The sequence below is a fragment of the Heterocephalus glaber genome, unplaced genomic scaffold (assembly GCF_053883595.1).
Source record: "Heterocephalus glaber isolate CG9 unplaced genomic scaffold, H.glaber_assembly_v1.0 deba00001504, whole genome shotgun sequence".
In the NCBI taxonomy this organism is placed as follows: Eukaryota; Metazoa; Chordata; class Mammalia; order Rodentia; family Bathyergidae; genus Heterocephalus; species Heterocephalus glaber.
In genome coordinates, this window is record NW_028258324.1 from 7,189,962 (window position 1) to 7,216,071 (window position 26,110).

Consider the following 26,110-nt stretch of genomic DNA (forward strand, 5'->3'; position numbering starts at 1 on the left):
ATTCAATCTTACAACACTTCTGTGATAGTTCCTGGAGTTATACTGCCCCTCACACTTTGCCTATTCTCTATGCACACTATGACAATTCATTATTTGTGGTTGTTCTGCAATAAGATAAATGAGGTGGAGTGGGGAGAATAGGAACTGGTTGGATGAGGAGTGTTAGACACTAAGGGGGAAGTTTGAAGGGGAGAATAGTGGTGGATGAGAAGAAAAGATTGATGTGGGATCTGATTTAATTGGAGTAGTTTTAGTTGAGTTGAAGGATTAGTATTGAGAGTTTTCAGAGGCTTGTGGGGGCCAGGGTAAGATATGGGAGGAAAGGGATTTACTTTGTGATTGAGAAAAACTATGTGGTTGTCAGACTTTGTTGATAGGGAGAACAATAAGCTAGGTAAAATATGGAAGAGCCAAAGGCTTAGGATGGGGAGGATCAAAGAATAATACTAGAGAAAATAGGGGTGGCTGGGAGGGAGCTACATATGGGAATTTAAAACTTAGGAGGAAGAGTTTAGGTGTTGGAAAAAGAATAAAGAAGTATATTAATAATATTGTCTTGGGGGTTTGAGGTAAAGAAACTACAGTGGTTAAAGAACTAAGATGGAGAGAACCTAGACACTTATTAAATAAGAGCCAATGAAAGAATAAATACACAAAAGTAACAACCTAAAAATACAGGAAACCATAAAAGAACATAACTCCCCATTACTAAATCAAAAAACATATAAAAACTTAAACTTATGAAATGTTCTATGGGAACATGTATGCCAATGATACATTGTATATGTAATCGCCAAGTAGCTTCTTTGGCAGAGAGTTTGAATCCTCACACCCTAATAACTCCTCTGATACCTCCACCACAATACTGAAGCTAACTCAGACTCAGTACTTCTTTCTGCCAGGTTGCAGGCATTCTTGCAGAATCTGATCCAGTCCAAGTTCTTGGTTAGAAACTCTTGCCCTGAGTATGATGGTGGATTCAGGAGACAGATTCACTGGCACAAGATTGTCCACTGAGTCAGGATTATTCTTTGCAATCCAATCAGCTACAGCAGTGTCTTAGTTACTTTTCTTGTTTCTGAGACAAAATACCTGACACCCAGAGTTAAAGGAGGAAAGGTTTATTTCAGCTCACAGTTTGTGGAGGTTTCAATCTGTAATCAGCTGGCTCCAACTCAGGGTGGCATGTCAGAGGGGCATCACAGAAGAGAGACAGCTCATGGCAGGCAGAAGATAGCAAATGAGCAACCAGCAACAAGCAACAATAACAGCTTTTTTCTGCTTCTTTTATATTCTATTTAGGCTCCCAGTTTAGGACTGTTGCCAAACCAATCAGTGGACTAATTTAGTAATCACACACACTTAACCTCAGCATTACACATTCTAGATCCAGCCACCACTGAGAAAACCCCACCTATGACTTCATGAGGCTTTGGGAGGACATCTCCACACAAGTCATAACAAACAGTAATAGGTTAGTCCATTACAGTGGTATCTATCGGGGCTAGTTGACAACATGCCATGAGACCCTGTGTTGAGTCTCTCTTTAGCCTAGAGAAGCATTCCATGGTTATAGTGTAACAACCAAGTCTTGACCCACAGTTAATGTCCATTAAATATGATAGCTGTGTCTCCTCCAATGATGGAAAATAACATTCAACAGTAATTTTATAGAATCAGTTATCTAAATAAAGCCCAGGGAGTTGGGGACTGGGTAATGTCAGAGGGGGAAAGAGAAGAGAAGAAAGGAAAGAAAGTCTTATTTTTTTAAGTCCTCTGCTCTGTGTTTTGGAAAAGAAGAAATAGCAGGGGAATAAAGAGTCTTAATGATGGTAACGGTATGTTATAGACTTAGAAGGGAATAACAGGGACAACTGGGCACAAAATTGGTAATGAGAAATGGGAATGGGAAGATTCTGTGACTGATATGAACATTAGAGAAAAAGTTAAAGGGAGACAAATGAAAAGGGGGAGGGAAAGAAAAGATAAAATGAGAATGAATAAGACACACAAGAAGTCAGACAACATATATGGATAAAAGTAGGAGGAATGTAAAGGAACAAGGAGAATTCCCTTATCCTCTATAAACTATACTGGGAGAAAAAAGGCAAGAGGAAGAGAAGCACACATGCATAGACATGCTCATAAAAGAAAAAGGGGTAAAATAATGAAATAAAAGCATGGGGGGAAATGTTTAGAAGGAGAAAAACAGCAAAGGATAAAAATAAATTTTAAAAAATCAAAAAGTAAAATAAAAATTAAAATATAATACAATCAAGGCAGTACTTGTCTCTGTTCACACTGGAAGTTGAAGGTGGCAGTCTGCCCCCAGAATGGTGCTGGGTGTAGAAATCTGCTCATAGTGTGAACACAGTGCCAATGTGAGCTTCCAATCCTGTGTAACTCAAGCTGAACCTGGCCTCTGACTACAGGAGCCAGGTCTGTGTTCATCAGCCCCTTCCTTTCAGTGGAACTTGTCCCCCTCTGCTCTCCAACTGCCAGCAGTCCCTTGTGACTGTCTTTCCCTCATCCATCCTGGAAACTTGGCAGTGTGAAGGAGCCAAGTGGTTGCTCTGGAACCCCGGTTCAAACATCTAGGCTTTCCCTACAATGGCATCCCTGATAGCTCTTGCTCCACAGTTGTAGCTGAGGATGCCTTACTGAAGTCACTCACCAACTGTTGATTGTGAAAGGCTGCTCTGGAATCAGTGTCCCATGTTTTCCTTGGCGATTCCTGCTGCAGGTGACTCTTTCAGTCCTAGTGCAGTTTTCCAGTTCTCTGTGAGCAAAATGTTGTTAGTTTCACTTTGCTTCTCAGCTGGTGGCTAGCCAGTCATCATGGGCAGCACTGCGTGATCTCTCCTCCATGGTGTTACCTATTTCTTTTGTATAACTTAGTCCTATTTTCTTCTCCTCTGTCAGTTCCCTGATGGTTCCCACGTAACCACCACTCCCTTGGTTCCTCTTCAAGCTATTATTTTCCAGACTCTAGACACTTTGTCCTGGTGAAACTGATTTGCTGGCACTCTCTGCCCTGCCATTTTGGGATCAGATTTCAGTCATTTCATTCTTAAAAGTTAATAATATGATATCAGACTTTTGATCTAAGACTTCATTACTTTTGCAAAGTACTTGATATCCCATTTCTAGCATATTATAAATACTTTAAATAATTAAAATGAAAGTAGTTTTGTCAAAATTGTTGACCAAGATAATTGTGATTTTATTCCTGGTATGTTGTTTTCTTTTTTATTGCTTGGCTGAATCTGAGCAAATGTTTTCTGACTTACTTTTGACTGTGGACCTGTGCAGTTTGGGCTTCTCCCATGTGGATGAAGTTGCTTCTTTAAAAGAATAACATGTTATCTCTCTTATGTCATGAAGAAGACCTATACTATTCAGGAAAGACATAAAAGAAATTGAAGCTTCTTAGTTGTGTATCCTTTGAGTATGTTGTGTTTCCTCCATTTGTAAGACTTAAGACATAGCCTGGGAGAGGGAATCTTGCTGCTCTTTCACTGCAGTTATGTTCTACATGCTTGGCATGTTGGTGGCAACTGCTAGGTTGCACAGAAGACTAGTGGATGACATTGGTCCCCAGAAAGATCAAATGTTAGGAAAGCACCAAATTTTAATGTGAAAAGTTAAATGACAGTGCAATATGAGGTGATCATAAGAGAAGTACCCAAGTGGGACATGATCATGTGTCAAACAGAACAGATGGTGAGAGCTATAAGGTCAAAGAGGGAAAGACAGGAGGCCTCTGGGAGAATTAGAAACTTGCCTTGGCCTTCACAGAGGGGTATGATTTGGAGTGGTAGGAAGAAGGGAGAAGAAGCAGGAGGTCAACAGATTTGGAATCATTTTCTTGGCTTCACTAATAAATGGCTTTCTGACCATTGGTGAGTGATTTCTAAGACTTAATTTCTTTCTCTGCAATATTGTAGTATTATTGCTACAGCTGGACCCTGAGAAGCAGTCTCAGAGATGGAGGTTAATATGTAGGAGAAGGCTGGTGAGGGAGCATTCATGAGTCTAAAACCTGTAAAAAGGAGAGGGAAGAAAGCAGATTGACCATTGAGAAGTCAAGATGTGGTATGGTCTCGGGGGAGGTCTCTGCTGTCTCTACAGAGGACTCTGAAGCTGGATAGTCTTGCAGAGCTGTCCTGAACTTGAACAAGAGGACGAGGTTTTTGAAACCCAAAGCCAATCAGACACTCAGTGTGGACCACCCCAGAAAGGGGCTATAACTGAACAAGATGTTCTCTTCTGCCATAGCAATACACAAAGGGGCTGGTAGCCCACCAGCAGCACCCCCAACATCCAGGTAATACCTGCAAGGTCCACTGTGATGAGTGGTGATATAACATGTGTAAAAGTAATACAGACAGGAGAAATTTTTTAGAAAAATCAAATAGGTTCAGTACTCATTGCTAAGTTCAGGTAGCTTAATTGTTAAGATAGCAATCCTCTCTCTCTTTCTCTGTCTCTGTCTCTGTCTCTGTCTCTGTCTCTGTCTCTGTCTCTCTCTCTCTCTCTCTCTGTCTCTCTCTCTCTCTCTGTTCAAGGGAAGGAAAGGAATGTGTTTGGGGGATAATGGATAATGCTTATATTGGGGTGATCACATTAATTTAAAAATTATTTTCAGGGCTGGGGATTTAGCTCAGCGGTGCCACCACCTCCCTGGCAAGTGCAAGGTCCTGAGTTCTATCCCTGATACAAAAAAAAAAAAAGAAATACAAATTTTTTTTAAAGCCATAGAAAAGTTAAAAGAATAGCTTGATGAACACACATATCCTTCACCTAGATTGGCCACATCTATACAACCTTTTAGTCTATATCTATGCATGTAATGTATATATACACATGTATACTCATAGGTTATTATTATTACTGAGTCATTTGAAAAGAGATATTATGAATTATGATTCTTCATACCTAAATGTTTAAGTTTGTAGCTCTTAAGAACAAGGACATTCTCTTACACTTGTAGAATCATAGTACCATGATTAAATTTAGTAGAATTCACATCAGTATATACTATTATTTAATACCCATCCATGTTTGAATTTTATTGATTGCCTCAATAATACTTATAATAGCAATTGTTTTTTCTGATCTGGATTACAAGCCAGGATAATACATAACACTTCATTTTTATGTCTCTTTGGAGTCATTTGTTCTGGAACAGTTCTTTAGTCATTCTTTGCCTTTCATGATAGTGACATTTCTGAAGAGTACAGGGTACTGTTTTGTAATATGTCTCTCATTTGGGGTTTGCCTTGTGTTCCCTCATCATTAGGTCCAGGTTATACATTTTTGATGGTGTCCTACATAACCAATGCTGTGTGCCCTTCTGAAATTTTAAATATTTAATTCTAGGAGGTTGCAGGCATAGACAAAAGTATTCAGAATAGTATAATTAACTCTCATGGACTCACCAGCCCAAGCAGCTCAATAGTTGTCAGCCCATGGCTATCTTGTTTTTCTATACTTCACCTATTCTTCCATGTTACTTTTAAGAAATTCCTGTTTCTCAGATCTTTTATCCATTAATATTTCAGTAGGTGTGTGAATTTTAACCTGGGCTTTGACATTTCCCTCAGACATCCCTTAAACATCTCAAATTCCAAATATCCAAAACTGAAGTGAATTTCCCTACTGCAACTTCCCCCACACAGCGTTCCCTCATCTTTACCCAAGCAAAGGGAAGGTTTAGATAAGAATATACCCTCTAGGTCAGTAATCAGTACCACTAAAAGCCTACTGATATTAGAGATTTAAGGGTCTCAGGCAAATAACTTGTGACTGATACTTTGTAACTTCATCATTTCCTGTTGTGAGAAAGCAAGGCTGTGTGGGGAACTTGGGGAGTAACATATGTGGGGACAATATTGACATCCTTCTTTAAGTTCTCTCAGCTGGGGACCTTGGGCCTAGTATTCGTATATGTTGTGTCCAGCTTTGAGTAGATCCTAGCATGGTGGTCAGAGGGAAGCTGCAGGGGGATAATTGTGGGACTTGTATACTGTTTATCACTGATGAGCATGTGTCCTTAGAAAAGTTATCCCACTTCTTTGTCAGATTTGTGAAGTGGACCGGTTCCTATTCAATAGGAGTGTTTTTATGGTGAGTGGAAATAATATATAAAATGTGCTAAGTATAGTTTATGGCACATCATAAATGTTCAATAAATATCAACAACTTGTAATAAAGTTTTAATATATGCACAGTTGCTCCCTTTTTCAAAGCTCCAAGCCAAGTATCTGAAGGTGTTGGGATGTGTTAGTTTGCTGAGAGAAATTTTATACCTGAGAGCATGCATCTATGAGTAAAATCCTGTTTGTGAAGACATTTATATAGTATTTTTTTAGCATGAACAAAAAAGTACAGTGCCAGTTCTCTGGGAGAATAGCAGGAAGTTAAATATAAAAGCCAACCATTTGCCATCTTTCAGCACCTGGCTTTCTGCCACTGTCACTTCTTCCTGTGGGGAGACCACACCACAAATGAATGTCCCTGCTGGGACACAGACAGCACTTAACTCTCCACAGTTGTTAGGTGGCACCACTCAAGTGATTGAAATGTTGGCAGAATGACAAGAAACTAGTTTAGGCTTCTTTCTAGCTGGGTAATTTCCATGTACATTCAAAGAGAGATTGCTGGATGGATGGATGGATGGATGGATGGATGGATGGATGGACTTTTGTGGTTCATGAGCCTCCTAAAGCCTCTACTCTCAGGGCAGGTTTTCTGATTTTCTACTGAGAAGAGTGTTTTGCCTTTAACCACTGGTTTCAATTTCCAGGCCTGGCTCCAGGTTCCCACTGGAGGCCAAAAAAATACCCTGTGGAATGACAGCTGGGCAGCTTTCAGCTTTGGCCAGAGTAAGTGTTGCACTGTCACCATGAGACTGCCCTATAACTCACACGGGCCAAAGTAATGTATCATGCCACGAAAGGCATGTTCAATCTGAATGGACAGTTCTCCCAGCCTCAGCTTTACATCCATCATGTGATCTCATTAGAGTCCCAGCCTTACTTCTTGAAGTGTGGTCCATGGCCAGCAGTATGGATATAGCCTGGAAGTATATGAGGAATGCAAACTTTCTGATCTTGCCCCTCCTGAATCACAATCTGCACTTCAATAACCTCTGGAGATTCACATGCACATTAAGATTGGAGAAGCATAGACCCAAGAGGACTTTCACCCTAGAGTGTGAGTTGGGATCAGCTTTCTATTTATTTTGATAAGGAAGGTACAATTTATATACAGTAAAATTCACCTTTTTTTTTTGGTATGTGTGGTACTTGACATTAAACCCAGAAGTTCTTAACCACTGAGTGACATTCATAGCCCATTTCTTTCTTTACTTGTTTGTTCTTTAAACAGAGACTCATGAAGTTGCCCAGGCAGGACTCAAATGTATAGCCATCCTACCTTAGCCTCCCTAAATGCTGGGATTAGAGGTATACACCAGCAGGCCCAGCTCAACTTACCTTTTTAGTTGATAGCTTATGAGTACTGGCAAAAACACCACTTTTATTTATATAAAATTTAAAAATCAATTCACTCTTTTAGTACACATTTCTATGGATTTTGAAAGGGGCTAATATTGTATAACCACCAGGATAATCAAGATTATAGAATAGCTCTCTCCTCTCCCAATTCACTTGTGCTGGCCCCTTGTAGTCAACGCTTATCATTCCCTGCCCCTGGCAATGGCAGTCTATTTTTGTCCCTATAGTTTTTCCTTTTCCAGAATATCAAATAAGTGGAATTGTCATGGCACCATCATCCTCATTTGCAACTGAATAGTTGTAGGTATGAATCTAGATCTATGAAGAGTCACATGTTAGACCTGAATAGTTTGGAGTTCATTTATTTCACACAAATTGTCACAGGGGGATTTAGATTTTTAGTTAAAATCTTAAACACCTCATTGGCAACTGTCTGTAAAGTGCCAGGCCCCACTCAGAGTCTACTCTTTCAAGTTCTTGTACCCAGAAAAATTTGAGGCTAAACTGCTAGTTTTTCCTGCCAGAACTTGGCAGATTTTTGCAGAGGCTGAGAAACCTAAGTTTTGGGGAACAATAGGAGTATGAGTAGGCTCCATTTTCTTGCTCAGTTGAGATTTCTAGGGATGGGGTCCACTCCACCTGGACTCAGGCTGAGTGGGGAGCTATGGAGAAGGCCTGAAGATCTGGGGAAGCTTCTGGATCTACTTTTCCAGTTGAAAATCAATGACATGAAACACATTCAGGTTCTAGGAAATTTTCTTGATGATAGAGATGAGGTCTCCATGAGACTCTGAATCATTTATGCATTACCAATGTATATGAAGAGCCCAGAAAAAAATATTTGGAAGAATAAATGTCCTCACCTTTGGGAACTACACTTTACACATATATGGACTACTAGAAGTTGTCTTACAACCCACTGATGCTTCCATTTCTTTTTCTTTCTCCTCCTCTTTCTCTGTCTCTGTTTCTCTCTCTCCCTCCCTCCCTCTCTCTCTCTCTCTCTCTCTCTCTCTCTCTCTCTCTCTCTCTCTCTCTCTTTCTCTCCTATCCCCCCTCCTCTTTGTTTCATTTTGGGTAGTTTCTACTGCCATGTCTTCAAATCCACAAATTTTTTCTTTAGCCATTTCTTATCTGGTAATAATCTCATTCAGAGAGAGAGAGAGAGAGAGAGAGAGAGAGAGAAAGAGAAAGAGAGAGAAACACATATTGATTTTCAAATATACTTTATTTTCTAGAACAGTTTTAGTTCAAAGGAAAATTGAGAGGAAGGGGCACTCAATGTGCTTTTCATCTAGTTTTCATCTTTAGAACTTTTATTTGGGTCTTTTTTTCCCCCCTGGTCTCTGCTTAATTTGATCAATATTTTTTTCTGGCTATTTTAACAAGTATAACATAGTTATATTTTAATGTCCTTGACTTGTGAATTTTACCTTGTTGAGTGTAGGGTATTTTTGTACTCTAATAAGTAGTCTGGATCTTTTTTTTTAGGATGCATTACTTAGAAACAGTTTGACAATTTGGAATCTTTTGAATTTTGTTATGTGGGACTAGGGTAGAATTTAGGTTATGGATAATAACTTCTTCCTACTGAATCAAGACCCTTATTGGCTGGTGTCTTAGTCACTTTCTCTTCATGGGCACAAATACCCAAAACCCACAAATGAAAGAAGAGATCTATTTTGGCTCGAAATGTTTATTAGAGCCAGTTTAGTTCATAATCAGCTGACTCCAAGGCAGGAAAGCATGGTGGAAGGGCCTAGGCGGCAAAACCTGTTCACATCATGGCAGCTGGGAAGCAGAGAGAGAAGGGAGGAGCCAGGGAAGAAGATATTCTCTTCCAGGCCATACCCCCAGTGACCCACCTCTTCTGACCAGGCTTCACTTCTTAACATCACATAAACTCATCAGCATAAACTCATCTGTGGACTAATCCACTGATGAATATCAGGCCCTCAAGATTCAATCACCTCCCCAAAGCCCCTCCTATAAGTGCACGAGGCTTTGCGGGGGACAGCTAGATATAAACCATAGCAGCTGGTGTGAAGGTACCAAGAAGTGCTAGTGTTGGTCTAATGTGACCCCCAAATATGATTCTTTCAGGTGGCTTTTTCCCCTACCTCTGTAATCCCTTCACATTGCATGCACTGGTCTATACCTGGCTGAATCACTACTGTATGTGTATTCAGAGGTTTATTGGCTTCTTATTGTTTCAAAATTTTTGAAACTGCTTTTGTTTAATTGCTCCATTTATTATGTAACATGTTTTCATGAATTCAAAGTCAAATCTATAGGAAAAACATTTAAAGAAGACTATCTTCCATTCTTGATTTCTTACCCTCTGAATTCCTTCCATTTAAAAAAAAAATCATGGTTCAGTCTTTCCCTTTAAAATATATTCAAATAAATACACCCTCTCCTACTGCTTAAGAAATTGGTAGTATATAAGACACACTTTTTTCTCCTTTGTTGCAATATATGCTGGAGATTACTTCATAGTGATATAGTACAGTATGCTTCATTCCTTTTCACAGCTGCCAGGTTCCCCTGTGTGGGCATACCATTGTTTATTGACCCCATGCCCAAATGATAGACAGTGGGGTATTTCCAATCTCCAGCTATTAAAACAGTGCTATAAAGAATAGCCTTGTACACTCAGCTTGTTTTGTTTAATTACCAGTTCATCTTTGAGATAGATTTCTAGAAGTGAGATTGCTGGGTCAGAGAATAAATTCACGTATAATTTTGGCAGACATTCCCAAATGCCATTTGGTATTCCCACCAGTAATGTATGAGAATGTTATTTCCCCCCAGTGTGTGTTATTGAACTTTTGGATTTTATGCTTTGTTCCTTCATCTCTCTGTTTTTCTAGTCTACATCTATTTTTCTGTTTTATAAATGTGACCTTACACTGTGTGGCCTATTTTACTTGCTTTTGGTTTATTTTTTGGATTTAGGGAGCTGTATTTTCTTTTTCAAATTTTTAAACTAGTAAAAGTTTGCAGTACATAGTGATTACACTCATAATGGGGAGCTGGTACATGTTCATACCCTTCCTGCCTCTCCCTTTCCCCCCTCCCTTCCCCCTCCTTACATCTCTTAGACCCCATCCCTTCTGGAAAAGTTCTATCTTCCTGTTTCCTATTATCTACCTTTTATTTTCTCCTTTAATTTATTTATACATTGAGTTTCTCATATAAGAGAAAATATGCAATATTTAAGCTTGTATGTCTAATTTTCACTTAAACTTCCTACAAATGATTCAAGTTAAGCCTTCTCTATGACAGAGTAGTACTCCATTATGCATAAATACCATATTTTCTTCATCTATTCATCTGTTCATGGACCTATAGGCCGTTTCCAAGATTTAGATATTATGAAATGCTATAAACATGGATATTCATATATTACTGTAATATGATATCTTTATTATCCTTTCAGGAAGATACCTAGAGGAGGAATAACTAGGTCAAGTGGAATTTATATTTTTAGTGCTTTGAAGAATCTCCAGACTGATTTCGGTAGTGGTTGTACTAGTTTACATTCCTACCAACAATGTTGAAGGGTCCCTTTTCCCCATAGCCTTGTCAGAATTTGTTTTTATTTGATTTATTGATGATAGCCATTCTTTTTGGAGTAAGATGAAATGTCAATGTTGTTTCAATATGCACTTCTCTAATAACCAGAGATGTTAAACATTTTTTCCATGTATTGACATTTTTACTTCTGAGAATTGTCTATCCATTTCAGTTGCCATTTTTAGTTGAGCCTTTTATTTTGGGGAGATTTGATTTTTTTGAGGTCTTTATATATTCTAGATAATTAGTCTTCTCTCTGAGAAATAGTTGACAAAATTTTTCCATTCTGTAGATTATGTCTCTTTAGTAGTTGTTTCCTTTGCCGCGCAGAAGCTTTTTAATTTGGTACAATCCCATTTGTTGATTCTTGATATTATTTGGGGGGAAATGGCATTTGGGATTCTGTTCAGAAAGTCCTTGCCTATGTCTGTATCTTCAAGAGTTTTACCTGTTTTGTTTTTCAGCATATTGATTCTGTTTTAATATTTAGGTCTCTGTTGCATTTGGTTTTCATTTAGGACATGGTGAGAGACATAGGTCCAGATACAAATTTCCTGCATGTGTACAGCCAGTTTTTCTAAAACCATTTGTTAAAGAGGGTACCTTCCCTCTGGCATATGTTTTTGGCCTGTTTGTCAGAAGTCAGATAGCTGAATGTACCTGAGGCTATTTCTGCATCCGCTCTTGTGTTCCATTGATCCACATATCTGTTTTTGTGCCAGTAAGGAAGCTGTATTTTCATCTCTTAAGGAAAATACTCTTGGAGATAAAGTACACAAAATGTTCCCAAATCTAGATTTGGAGTGGAAGAGAAGAATCTATTTTTGATGCCAGAATTCAGCTAAGATATACAACACAGTTTACCAGAAACCTTGCTTATTAGAAATCAAATTGTATTGCCTGCGACAATTAATAAAACTGATACCTTTTTTCATTGAGGCAGAGATTTTAGCATGAATTATCTTCCTGAGGTGAAAGGAGTAATAGTGTAAGAATTAAGAGGAATCACCTTTCTGGTGTTGCTGTTTGGGTTGTCATCAGTCTTGAATAATTAACTTTTAGAGACCAAATATTACTGTGGTAACATGTGCATCATACTCAAATGGACAATGCTTCTTCTCCAAGTAGGTATTTCATATGTAGTCTTTGTTGAGGAAGATGAGAAGTTGTGTAGTGCCCTGGTATGTTTAGTGAAATACACCAATCAACTTACCTGTCCAAGCAAGGTTAGCATAGTTCATGACACTTCTCATGATCAAAAGTGATTTCTGTACATTTTTTTCTGTGTTATAGTCAGATGGCACAAGATGTTGTGTTGGCAGAGCCTTCTTTCATGTGGCCATGGGGCCTTCCTTGAGTGCTGTAAGACTGGAAAGTTCCTGTCAGTTTCATTGTTGCTCTTGCGTGCCAGCTGTGCAAGAGGTCTTATCATGGTCAACACAATCCTGGCCGGGTGCTGTGATGAAGACTGAGTCAATGATTTAGAAGCTGCAGATGGCACAAGGAAGTTCCACAAGTAACTTGAGGTTATCTGTAGTAATGGTCCAGTCTCAGGTAGATAGCTGACAAGTTCTTTAAATGTTTCTTTTACTCACAATCACAAGAAGACCTTGATTGGGAAGGTTAGATGGAAGATGAAAAACTCATGACCTTTATTGTCAATCTCATTAACCTGATATACAGCTTATGGCACAGTAGAATCACTTGTAAAAGTAACAGTGGAGCATAACACTTGCTAATAAGGTTTTCAAGAGGGGTAGCATGAGTCTGTGATAGTATCAGCTCAGGTTCTGAGCCAGACCAAAGCCATGGCACTGTTTACATGGAGGGAAGCTTACTTTCAGTGTAGGACTCCTTTGGGTTGGGGTGTATGCTAAGCCCCATGCCTTCTATTGCATATAGCTCCCACTTGATACTTGGGAGAAGCACAAGACTCCCTATTTTGTAAGTAAAGAGACTGTATTTCAGGAGGTTACAAATCTTTCCCAGTGTTGGACAGTAAGCAGCAAGGCTGTCTTTTAAATAGAAGTCTAGTTGATTCTGGTGAAAAACTAGCACTGGTAAGCACTGCCAAGAGAAGATGGGAATGCAGGGAGCTGTGTCATACCACAGGCCTTTTAGGCACCAATATCATACCCTGAACCTACTTGCTCTCATTTGAGGTTATAAGTACATGGCAAAATCTCTTTAGAAATGAAGAATCTGTGATATCAAAAGGGTAAGTGAAACACCTAAGTCCAAAGCAGGCATCCAGGACCAGTCTATCTGCTCTCAACTTTTATGCCCTCTCACCTGCTTTTGTGTATTGGTAGATACTGAATACCTATATTTTGACAGTGTCTCATTTGTTCAGCCCACACTTTAAACATATACATTTGGCACTAAGAACTTTCTATTTCAGGATTTCCAAGTGCTTTTGAATAAAGCTCATTCTGTCTCCCTGATTGAAATGATCCCTTCAGTGGAGAAACAGATGAAGTAAGGTTCTTTTTTTGTCCACTTTCCAAATCTCATTGAAGAGATGTTAGTTAATACCTCAAGCATCTCCTTTCTTTAACAAAAGGCCAGAATCTGAGAATATTTGTGAAGGACAGCTGGTTGAAACCAGCACTTCAGTAACTAAACACCCAAAGCTTATGTATAAGGAAGGCTTGTCAACCAGCAAATGGGGACTCCTTGTTCAAAGACTAGCAGTTTTAAATTTATGGGAAAGGATTGAGATCTTTTAAATTGTCAGGCAGACCTCTTATTCAGCTGTCTCAAGGTCTGCAAGTAGTTACTTGTACTTTTCTTGAGAATTTGCTAGGTGTGAGGCATTGTGCTGCAGGGCTCACAGCAAAGGGACATCTGACAATCTAGCTAGAAAGACTAGACAACTGAATTTGCCACTCACAAGATTGGGGGTATATGCCAAGTGCCACCCGAGTGGAACCAGCACCTCAGAAATTTACAGAAGGGTCCCGTCTCTTCCAAAGGGGTGGACAGATCCATGCACTGCTCAGATGACACCTTCTCCCTGCTGTGTCTGTCTTCTGGTCCCAGTGATATAGGGGGAAGGGATGCAACTCCCAAACCTACTAGATATCTGAAATGTGAGTTCGTGTTCTCTAAAACAGAAGAATGAATTCTAGGAACAATGGAGGTTAAGAGTAGGAAAAATTTATTGGGAGAAAGAAAGCTTCTGCCTAAGAGAGACAGAAGGGGGACTGGAAAGTGAGTTGTCCGCCCACCCGACTTTTCAAAGATGTTTTATACAGCAAAGCCATGTGGTGAGGTGGGTACAAAGTGGAACAAAACTATAAGACCCAGTGGAAATTTACAAGGTGGGCATGAAGTGGGACAAAACCATGACCAACCAATAAGATTACAAGTACAGTCACCCAGGTAATATTGATTAAATGGGGGTCAAATGGGGGAGCAAGTCATATAGCAAGGTACAAGGATTTTCAGTAAGGGTGAGGGTCAGGGATATTTCCTGGAAAGGCTGAGTTAAAACCTTGGGCCTCCCACCCAGTTGATTGATACCTATTTGGAATATCAATCACTGCTATTCATCCTACATGGGTGTGGTAGTTTCTTTCCTTTTACAGTTTTGGCCTTCAGTGAATGTGTCTTCACTGTCCTCCATGTTGGCTTCTTGACTGTCTTCTATGTTGGCTCCTCATGGGCTGGCCCTGTCTAACTGCCTACAAGATAATCTAATTAATTTACCTATCTGCAATACCAGGAATGACTTAAGCCCTTTCTAGAAAGGCAACATTTAGCTACACAATTGTAACTCATGTGTCAGTCAGCTTGTCCCTGCCCCTTCGAGTCTAGACAACTTTGATCAGACTTCACTTCATGTCCTATACTAGTTTGAAGACCTTTCTGTGACTTTGGCAAATTTGTGGGTGCTGTGATGATCTCATCCCCTGGGCTTCTGTTGCTATTTTGTTCCCATTCTGTATCATACTGATCCAGAGTAAAACTCAAACTTTTTATGTGTTTTCCCTAATAACCTGACTCAACCAACTCTTCTGTGAGGGCACTTGACTTTTCTGAAGATTTTAAAGGTACTGACAAAGGGTTCATGTCACAAAAACATGAACAACTTCAAACTAATTATTAAGCATCCATTCTCAAAAAAAAAAATTAAATTAAAAAAAAAATCCCTTTAGCTGTCCATCATAGAAGGTTCCCTAAAATGCAGGCTCTGAGATGGTTTTCAGGTGAAATGTTTCCAGGTGAAGGCTGGCTCTCTAAATTTATACTCCTAGGGACAGGGAAAGAAGCAGGATTGGGCAGAGGGAGAAATGGGCTGTAGTATGATCTCAGCAAGACCTGGTTACCAGCATGAAATGAATGCCCTGAAGCTGGGACAGCCTTGTGGAGTTGTGGAAGGTGGCTGAGCTTGAGAGCCCTGTGTCTACTTCACTGGCTGCAGAATGCAGAAGGGTGTGAGCCCTGGTGAGGGAGATCTCAAGCTAAGCTGAAGGCAGTTTCTCAGGAGACCTGATGACTAAGGGCTGTCTGCCACTCTCACGCCAAGTAGCTGGAGATGAGATTTCTCCATTCTGAAGAATGGGATTCATTCCCAGCTTCTATGCAGTTTTCAAACATCTCGTGGTTTTGGCTCTTTCTCAGAAGCAAAACAGACTTCTCATGCAGACACGTTAGCCATTCCTCCGCTTCTTGGGCTTTTGCTGACACCTGGGTCCTCAGGCTCTCATTTTCTCCTCAAAAGCCTTCTCTAGCTATTTTTTTCCAAATAAAACTGTTTGTGCCAGCTGAAGTTTAACACATCTGTTCCCAATTCCATTTGCTCCATTTAAATATAGGGAAGCAACAGAGAGGTAAATTGCTGTAATGAGAAAAATATAGATTTTAGGATCTGAAATGTCTGAGTTTGCACCTTGGCTCTTCTGGTTTTAAACAAATTCCTTTGGGTCTCTGAGCCTCAGTTTCTTCACCTGTCAAACAGGAATTATCAGTATATGTATTAAGTAGCTCTCCATGTAATACTAAGTGGGTACCCAGGAAGTGCTAAATGCTTCCCTTCTCACACCTTTTCCATGACCCTTTCAATTGCCATTCTGGAGCTCCTGACTTTTTGATTGGTTTCTAATTGACTACAGAAATGCTTGTTGAATTTATTTTTCACTACACAAATTTGAAATCCTTGTCTAAGCAAACAGTCCTAAAGAGGGTCCTCTAGCGATTGTCAACCTGAAAACAGATGTCCAGAGAAGGGGAGTGAGATGCTTATGGGAGAAAAGAACAAGGCCTTCTTGGAGGAATATTTATAATCATAATGCCAAGGATTCTTATGTCTCTCTAGTGTCTCCTGTTTCCCTCTTTGAGGAAGTCACCCCTGTACAGGCTGGGTTTATAAATGGAACATCCAGAAGCACTCTTGATAGAATCAGGTACAGAATAATGAGCAAAACCTTGGGAAAACTGCAATACAATAGAACCATAGTATTTTCAACTCCATATGAAAGGGCAGGTGTTTTCTCTCCAACTGTTTCCATGAAAGCTGGCCTGTGTGCAGGGGGTAAACTTGAAGGAGCAAGCATATCCTTTGGTGTATCCAAGGACTATTCAATAAGTGTAGAAGTCCCGATCACTGGGACAAAAGGGTAAAGACTGTGTCATGGTACCAGGACTCAAATGTGGCCATCTGATCCTGCTATCCAGGAATGTCTGCTTTTGAGCCCAGCTTCATCTGAGAGTTTTAGACTGTAGTGTTATTCCTTAACTAAAGTGCCAAATAATATCTGAAGTATTAGTGTCTAAAAATTACAATCCTTTCCCTGCCAAGCTGGAGAAGGTTGTAGATTTGACTTACTTGTCACAAGTCTTCCAGTTCCCCCGACACCAAAGAGAGCTGGCCCACCTTGGTCTAACCCCCAGAGAATTGTGATTTGTGCTTCCTCTCAACTTGCCCTTGGTATCTCAGCTCTGGGGAATCATGCAATGCCACCAACACTCTTGTAAGGAAGGGAGAAGTCTTGCTTCACCTTGGTGTTCTCTCCCTTCTCCCAGGGGTGTCCCTCCCTCTGTACATGTTGCAGAGTTTCATGGTTTCTGAGTTCCTGCTGTAGAAAACATCTGAAACTCTTTGCTGTTCAATCTTCATTAAAAACCTAGTGATAAGCTACCATATCCATGAAGGTTTGCTGTAAAAAAAATAGACACTACTCATTTCTCCTCATCTAAATGTCACAACTAAATTTACCAATTACCTGACTATGAATATTTTTGAGGGGTGAGATATCCTCTGCCTGCTTGTTTTCACTCCCAGTTGTTGTCCTGAATGTACTCTGATCTCCTACTATTGATTTGCCTTTAGTACATAACAAGAGGTAGCCACTGTCATTTTGTGAGGACCTCATCCTCCACATTGCCATGTTCTTTCTCTCTGGTCTTAGGATCTGGGAAGCTGTTTTCCTGAGAAATAAATTTGCTGTTAATCCTAGGGCTTAGCTTGGTGAGCATACTGACTATGTTTTCGTTTTTACTTTGGCCACTAGGAATCATAGATTCAAGTTTACTTCTCCCCCTTAAGACTATGTTGTATGTGTTTCTCTGTCTTAGAGTATTATTTTGTTGACTTTATGTTCTCTTTACCCTGGTTTCAACTAATTATTTATAATGCCTATTCTTTTAGGATACTTCAAATGCTTCGGGATGTGGGATGGTATAAGCAAATAAAATATCAAGTAAATAAATAGCAGAATTATCAAATGAGGATTGGGAATGCTCACTGCCCCCCCCCACCCAAAGCAACTCATCAGAACTCATCGCAAAAATTGGGTATATTAGGCTGCCATGCTGCCATAACAAAATACCACACATCTGGTGACTTAAACAATAAAAGTTTATTTCCTCTTTGTTTGGGGGCTCAAAGTCTGAGGTGAAGGGTTGTCAGGTTTGGTTTCTCCTGAGGGCTCTCTCCTCAGCTTGTAGATGGTCATCTTCCTGCAGTAGATGGTCTCCTTCTTGTAGATATGTCCTTTCCTGTATATGCACATGCATCTCTGTTGTCTCTTTGTGTCCAAATTATTTCTCCTCCTCCTCCTCCCCTTCTTCTTCTTCCTCTTCTTCTTCTTCCTCTTCTTCTTCTTCTTCTTCTTCTTCTTCTTCTTCTTCTTCTTCTCCTCCTCCTCCTCCTCCTCCTCCTCCTCCTCCTCCTCCTCCTCCTCCTCCTCCTCCTCCTCCTCCTTCTTCTTCTTCCTCTTCTTCTTCCTCTTCCTCTTCTTTCTTCTTCCTTCTTCTTATTTTTCCTCTTTTTTGTGTGAGTGTTGAGACAGGGTCTCATTATGTAGTTCAGACTGGCCACCTCAAACTCATGGTGATTCTCCTGCCTCAGCTTCCTGAGTGCTGGGATTACAAATGTGTGTGTATGCCACCATACCCAGCCCAAATTACATCTTATAAGGACACTAGTCAGTTTAGACTAGGGTTTACCCTTGGGCCATGTTTTAACTTAATCACCTGATTCAAGTCCCTGTCTCCAAATACAGTCACATTCTGAGGTTCAAGGGGCTTAGATCTTCAACACGAAATTTTCAGAGGACATGGATTCCACTCATAATAACTATCAGGTATTTTTAGTATCTGTCGTGTTAGGATTTACTCATGAGACTCTTACTCTCCTGGTCCAGAGGAATAGGTATAAACCTGTAGAAAGTATTTGTACAGATCATGATGGTACCACAAAATGCCTCCCAAAGGGCCTCCACCTATGGACAAAGATGTCTGAGTGTTTGGTTTGTAATCTTTTTTGCTTAGCGTCACCTATGACAAAGAGGACAAGCCTGATCAATTCCTGCTGGGAATATCTATCCACTTTTGTTCCTGCATCTCAGGTTCTATAGTGCACAGTGCCTGAACTGCCAGTAGAATCTCAGTGCACATTTTGGCCAATGCTGGTGCTGGGCACACTATATATTCCATTCAGATCAGTCTCAGCATGGTTTTGTTATTGCCCAGAGTCTTGTGATAAAGCAAACCCAGTGCTACAGACCACACTGTCAAGGTGCAGCATGGCATTGAGGATAGCGAAGGAGCCTGTCCTCATTTGTCCCACCTGTCATCCAAAGGTGAGGTGAGAACTCAGGTGTCTAAACACTGGTTCTGAAGGTTGCACTGTCCACACTCTTGACTCCAGCAGTTAAAGAAAAGTCCTTTGATTGAAGCAGACAACCAAGTGAGCTTTTCAGGGAGGCTTGAGAAAGCCAATGTTTTACCCAGGTTTCTCAGTAGACAGATAACATCAAACACAAGAATGCATTTTCCCAAGCAAGTCTGAGAGAGTTCAACCTGTGTTTGCACTGTGATGGAGCCTTGCTCCAGTTGTTGGTCACAGACTTACCCTACTGTGGAGCCTGCTGCATGGGCAGAAGGCTGAGCTCATGTGCAGTCCAGTCTGCCATCAAAATGTGTACCTGTTCCAACATCAGATCAGAAATGAGATGGCCACAAGCATATGGGAACAAAGTCACATGACCAGACCGGAACCCAGAGAATAATTCGGGCTCAGATGTTGGCAACAACTTTTCCTCGAGAGAATTAACACAGGATTCCATACCTTAAAAAAAATAAAAAACAGGGCACTTCTGTTTTGCATCATATCACAAGAAGAAAGAGTATTTTGTCAGCACTGTATTTTGTCAGCAGCAGTTTCCTGATCCCAATATATTATGATGTCTTTCATGGCAAACATCAGAGAACTGGCCAAGACTGAAAGAAGCAAACCAGCTGAGAGGATGCAGTTTACCTAAGTGCAACATGCTGTCCAGGATGAGGGTTCTATCTCTTTGCTCCAATCACTGTTTCCTGGACAGCTCTCTATTAGCATTCTGGGTCCTGGGGTGTTCCCTAATGCTACAATGCTGCCAGGTGTTCTGTGACCCCCACCTAGCACTTGAGGCAGCTTCTAATTATATATCTAGAGTTCCACTAGTCTTCCAAACTCTCTAAGATCAGGTAACTGCTAACTAAGGAAATCAAGATTTCTACCGTTTTCTTCCTCCTCCCCTCCTCTTCCTCTTTTTATAGAGCAATTTTAGGTTCAGAACAAAATTGAAAGAAAAATACAGATATTTCCCATATATCCCCAACCTCTACAAATGCACAGCCTGCTTTATTATCTGCATCCCCTATTAAAGTGGTACTTTAGTTACAAATGATAAACCTACATTGATACATCACAGTCACCTCAAATCCATAGTGTATCCTAGGGTTCACATTTGGTGTTGTATATTCTGTGGGTTTGGACAAATGTATAATGATAGCTATCCATCATTATAGTATCATACAGAGTAGTTTCACTGCTCTCAAAATACACTGTGCTGTCTTTATCACTCCCCTGTCTCCAATCCTGGCAACCACTAATCTTTTGACTTTCCCAGAAGGTCATATGGTTGTAATGATACAAAGTGCAGCTTTTTCATGTTGGCATGTTTCAATTAGTTAAGATGTACTTAAAGTTCCTCCTTGTCTTTTCATGGCTTGATAGCTCATTTCTTTTTGGCACTAGATACTACTCAATTGTTTGGATGTACCACAACTGATTTATCCATTAACCTACTAATGGACATCTTGGATGCTTCCAAGTTTTGGCAATTGTGAGTAAAACTGCTATGAATATCCATATTCAGGTTTTAGCATGGACATGTTTTTAACTCCTTTGGGGAAATATCAAAAGCATGGTTTCTGCATCATATCATAAAAATATGCTTAGTTTTGTAAGAAACTGTCTTCCAAAATGACTAAAACATTTTTCAGTCCAACCAGCACATCCTCACGAGCACTCTACATTGTCAGTGTTCTGTATTTTGGCCACTCTAATAAGTATGTAATGTTATCTCATTGTTGTTTTAATTTGCATGCCCCTCAGGCAACATGAAGTTGGGTAGCTTCTTCGGTGCTTATTTACCATTTATATATCTTTGGTGAGGTATCTGTGAAAGACTTTGACCTATTTTCTAACCAGGTTGTTTGTTTTCTTATTGTTGAGTTTTAAGAGTTCTTTATACATTTCAATTAATAGCCCTTCCTCAGATTTGTCTTTTGCAAATATTTTCTCCCAGTCTAGGACTTATCTTCTTCTTCTCTTGACATTATTTTTCTCCAGGCCCAAAGATTTTTGAGTTTTAGTAAACACCAGCCTATCAATTCACTCTTTCATGGAAGTGCCACTGGTGTTATATATAAAAAGTCATACCCAATGTCATCTAGGTGTTCTCCTTGTTATCTTCTAGGAGTTTTATAGTTTTTCATTTTACGTTTAGTTTGATGATCTGCTTTGACATAATTTTTGTGGAAGGTTGAAGGGCTGGGTCTAAATTTAATTGTTTGTATATGAATGTTAACTGGTTGCATCAACATTTGCTGAAAAGATTGCCTTTGCTGTGTTATATTGCATTAGCTCCATTATCAAAGATCAGTTGACTGTATTTATGTGGGTCTATTTTGGAGCTATCTTTTCTGTTCCATTGTTTCTTTTACCTATTCTTTTTCCAACACCACTGTCTTAATTAATGTTGCTTTATAGTAAGACCTGAGGGTAGGTAACATCTGTCCTCTAAACTTATTCTTCAATATTATGTTGGCTGTTGTGAATCTTTTGCCTCTCCATATAAAATTTAAAACCTGTCAATATTCCCAAAATGACTTGCTGGAATTTGGGTTGAGATTACATTCTATCTATTGTGCAAGTTGAGAAGAACTCAAGTCTTAATAATATTGTCTTCCTATTCTGGAACATTCTCTCCATTTTAAAAGTTCTTCTTTGATTTATTTTAGCAGAGTTTCTAGTTTTTTTCTTGTATAGATATTATACATGTTTTAGACTTATATCTAAATATTTCATTTTGGGGGGCTGCCAAAGGAAATAGTATTGTGTTTTTCATATCACATTCCATTTGTTCATTGCTGATATATAGGAAAATGATTAACTTCTGTATGTTAACCTTATATTCTCCAACATAGCCATAATTGCTTATTAGTTCGACTAGTCTCTTTGTCAAGTTTTTTGTATTTTTACATGATCATGTCATTATGACTGTCTGAACAAATAGTTTTATTTCCTCTCTCCCAATTTGTATACATTTATTTCCTTTTACTGTCTTATTCCATTAGCCAGAACTTATAAGTTTATGTGTAATATTAGCTTTAAGTTTTTAGCTATTTTTATTGAGTGGAGGAAGTCTCCTCTATTCCTTGTTTGCTAAGTTTTTATAATCAATAGGTGGTGAATTTTTTCAAATGGTTTTTCTGCATGAAAATGATCACTTAGCCCAGAGGAAGGGGCTTCTGGGCCGGCTGGCGTTCCACTACTCCCAGCTCAGAGGTAGGAGCATCCGAGCCACTGTTCCACCACTCCCAGCCCAGAGGTAGGGGCTTCTGGGCCACTGTTCCACTGCTCCCAGCTCAGAGGAGGTGAGCTGTGTGCACAAACAGCACCGCCCCCCATGGAAATGAGGAGACACATAAACAAGTCTCAAAATGAAACTTTCAGACCACCTATAGCAACCCCAAAGGGAAATGAGATGGAACAATCTGATACTCAACCATCTGGACTTCCTGAACTGGCAACAAAAGAGGATCTGGGAAAAATGAAATCAGAAATAATTTCTCAGATAACAGGAGAAATTGTGCCATTAGTGCAAGACATGATTAATAAATCTAGAGAGGAGCTGAGAAAGATGATGGAATTCCAACATATGAAACAGATGGAATCCATAAAACAGATGCAAACAGATTTCCAGGAGATCAAAAACTCCATTGAAAGTCTACACAGCAGAATGAGTCAATGTGAGGACAGAATTTCAGACATGGAAGATAAGATTACAATTAGTGATGAGGAAAAGAAAAATTGCTTCAAAATTGTAAGGAAACATGAGAAATCAATCCAGCAGCTGTTAGACAATGCAAAGAAGAATAATGTAAGACTGATTAGAGTCAACGAAGAAACAGGAGAGAGTGCAGATGACATAAAAAACTGTTCACAGAAGTAATGGCAGAAAACTTCCCAAGCAGGAGAAAAGAACTTGACATACAGATAAGTGAGGCATAGAGAACTCCAAATAGCCTGGATTAAAAAAAGTACCTACACATAGGCATATAATTGTTAAGATTCCAGAAACCCAACAAAAGAACAAAGTTCTACGAGCAGTTAGAGAAAAGAAACAAAACATATGCAAAGGAAAGCCTATCAGAAACACAGAAGACTTCTCAATGCAAACCATCAAGGCAAGAAGAGATTGAAGTGATGTATTCTAAGCCCTAAAGGAAAACAACCTCCAACCTAGATTGATGTACCCTACAAAACTATCTTTCAAAATTGATGGAGGAATAAGATACTTTCATGACAAAGAGCACCTTAGGAACTTCATGAATACTGATCCAGCACTCCAAAAAATTTTAGATAATATCCTAGGAACAGACATTGAGGATCACAACCCCAGGAAGCAAAGCAGAATGAATCCATCAGGCACGACAAGAAATTAAATGTAAAGGGGGAGAATCCAACAAAAAGAAAAACTCATGTTAATGATAAGTCAATACGTATCAGTTATAACCGTCAATGTTAATGGTCTCAATTCACCAATCAAAAGAAATAGACTGGCAGAATGGGTCAGGAAGTAAGATCCAACAATATGCTGCACAGAAGAACCAAACTTAATTCAAAAAGAAACTCATAGATTGAAAGTGAAAGGGTAGAAAACAATACTCTGTACGACAGGAACCTGAAAAAAAGCAGGAGTAGCTCTCTTCTTTGCAGATCAAGTGGATTTCAAACCAACACTGATTAAGAGAGACAAAGAAGGACACTACATCCTTGTAAAGGGAACAATCCAACAGGAAGAGATGACAATCATAAATATCTATGCACCAAACACTAGTGCAGCCAACTGTATAAAAAAATACAAACAGGCATGAAAAGTCATATATGCACTAATACAATTGTAGTGGGGGACCTCAACACCCCATTGTCACAAATAGATCAACTAGACAAAAAATAAGTAATGAAATACTAGAACTCAATCAAACTCTTGAACAAATGAACTTAACAGATGTTTACAAAGTGTTCCACCCTACAAAATCACAATACACTAATAGGTAATATGAAATAGGAAGAAAAGGGGCAAAGGGGAAGGAAGTGGGAGGGCTAGGGGAAAGGATAGAAGGGAATGGGATTAATATGAGAAAATGGAAAAATAGGAACAAAATCTTTGTAAATAGGGAGGACTGGAGGGGTTGAAAGGAGGGCTGGGCAAGGGTGAAAAATAAGAACCAAGAGAGAATATGTAAAGCTGCAAATTTCCAATGATGAATGTCATTATATTGTATACCTAAAATGTACCAATGATTAGAATGAATAATCGATAATGTAAAATAGGAAGAAAAGGTCCAAAGGGGTAGAGGTAGTGGGAGGGGCAGGGGAAAGGAAAGAAGGGAAAGGAAAAATGATGAGAAATGGAAAAAATGGAAATAAAGTTTTTGTCAATAGGGAAGGGTGGAGGGCATGAAGGGAAGGCTAGGAATGTGGAAAAAATAAGAACCAAGATGCATTATGTAAAGGTACAATTCCCAATGAGAAATGTAATTGTGTTGTATACCTACAATGTACCAATAAAAGAATTTAATACAAAAAAAAATCAGAATACACATCCTTTTGAGCTGCACACGGGTCATTCTCCAAAATAGACCACATACTCACTCATAGAACATTTTTCAGTAAGTGCAAAGGAATCGAAGTTATCCCCTGTGTATTATCAGACAATAGTGCAATGAAATTGGAGATCCATAGCAAAAGAAATCACAAAAATTTCATAAACACATGGAAATTGAACAGCACACTTCTGAATAATCAGTGGGTCACAGAGGAAATTAAAGAAGAAATCAGATAGTTCCTTCAATTAAATGACAATGACAATACAACATATCGGAATCTATGGGACACAATGAAAGCTGTCTAACAAGGGAAATTCATAGCAGTGCATACTCATATTAGGAAAACAGAGCAAGCCCAATTAAACAACCTGATGCTGAACCTCAAGCTTCTAGAAAAGGAAGAGCAGGACAAACCCAAAGCCCATAGAAAGGAGGAAATTACAAATTTCAGAGCAGAAATCAATGCAATGGAGACAAAGAGAACAATACAAAAAAATAATGAAGCCAAGAGTTGGTTCTTTGAAAGAATCAACAAAATTGACACACCCTTAGCCACCCTTATCAGGAAAAGGAAAGAAAAGGCCCAAATCCATGCAATTAGGAATGAAAAGGATGAAATTACAACACACCCAGCAGAAATCTAGAGGATCATCAATACCTCCTTCAAGAACCTATATGCCAATAAGATGGAAAACACAAAAGAAATGGACAGGTTCCTAGATACATATGAATTACCAAAGTTGAATGAAGAAGACCTAAAAATTCTAAGCAACCCAATATCAATCAATGAAATTGAAAACATAATTAAAAACTTACCAACTAAGAAAAGCCTGGGTCCTGATGGATTCACTGTCAATTTCAATGAGACATTTAGAGAGGAACTACTGCCACTACTGTTTAAACTCTTCAGTGAAATTGAAAGGGAAGCAATACTCCCAGATTCATTCCTGGAAGCAAGCATCACTTTGATCCCCAAAGCAGAGAAAGACCCAACTGAAAAAGAGAACTCTAGGCCAATCTCACTACTGAACATAGATGCAAAAATTCTTAATAATATCCTGGCAAATAGAATGAAGAAGATCATACACCCTGACCAAGTGGTATTCATCCCAGGGATGCAGGGATGGTTCAACATACGCAAATCAGTCACTGTGTACACTATATTAAGAGAGCCAAGGACAAAAACCATATGATCATCTCAATAGATGCAGAAAAAGCATTTGACAAAATCCAACATGCATTTATGATAAAAAAAAACCCTACAGAAAAATGGAATAGACAGTCTCTACCTCAATCTGATAAAAGTCATCTATGAAGAACCAACAGTGAATATCATACTAAAC

At 39.3% G+C, this 26,110-nt stretch overlaps 1 protein-coding gene across 19 annotated transcripts in view; it reads left to right on the plus strand.

The window, feature by feature from the left end:
- The window catches only part of Nek11 (NIMA related kinase 11), a 328,322-nt gene that overhangs the window by 247,297 nt on the left and 54,915 nt on the right, over positions 1–26,110 (plus strand). For 2 of the 19 annotated variants that reach the window (XR_015441118.1, XM_021242749.2), the window contains exons 17-18: positions 6,809–6,887; positions 20,626–20,713. The exons of 15 other annotated variants lie outside the window; for them this stretch is intronic. Coding sequence is in view for 1 of the 4 variants with exons in the window: in XM_021242749.2 (XP_021098408.2) it covers positions 6,809–6,887; positions 20,626–20,679 (133 nt within the window). In the remaining 3 variants the exon portion in view is untranslated. The remainder of the gene's footprint in view (positions 1–6,808; positions 6,888–20,625; positions 20,714–26,110) is intronic. 2 more of the 19 variants (XR_015441122.1, XR_015441121.1) reach the window with 1 other exon arrangement.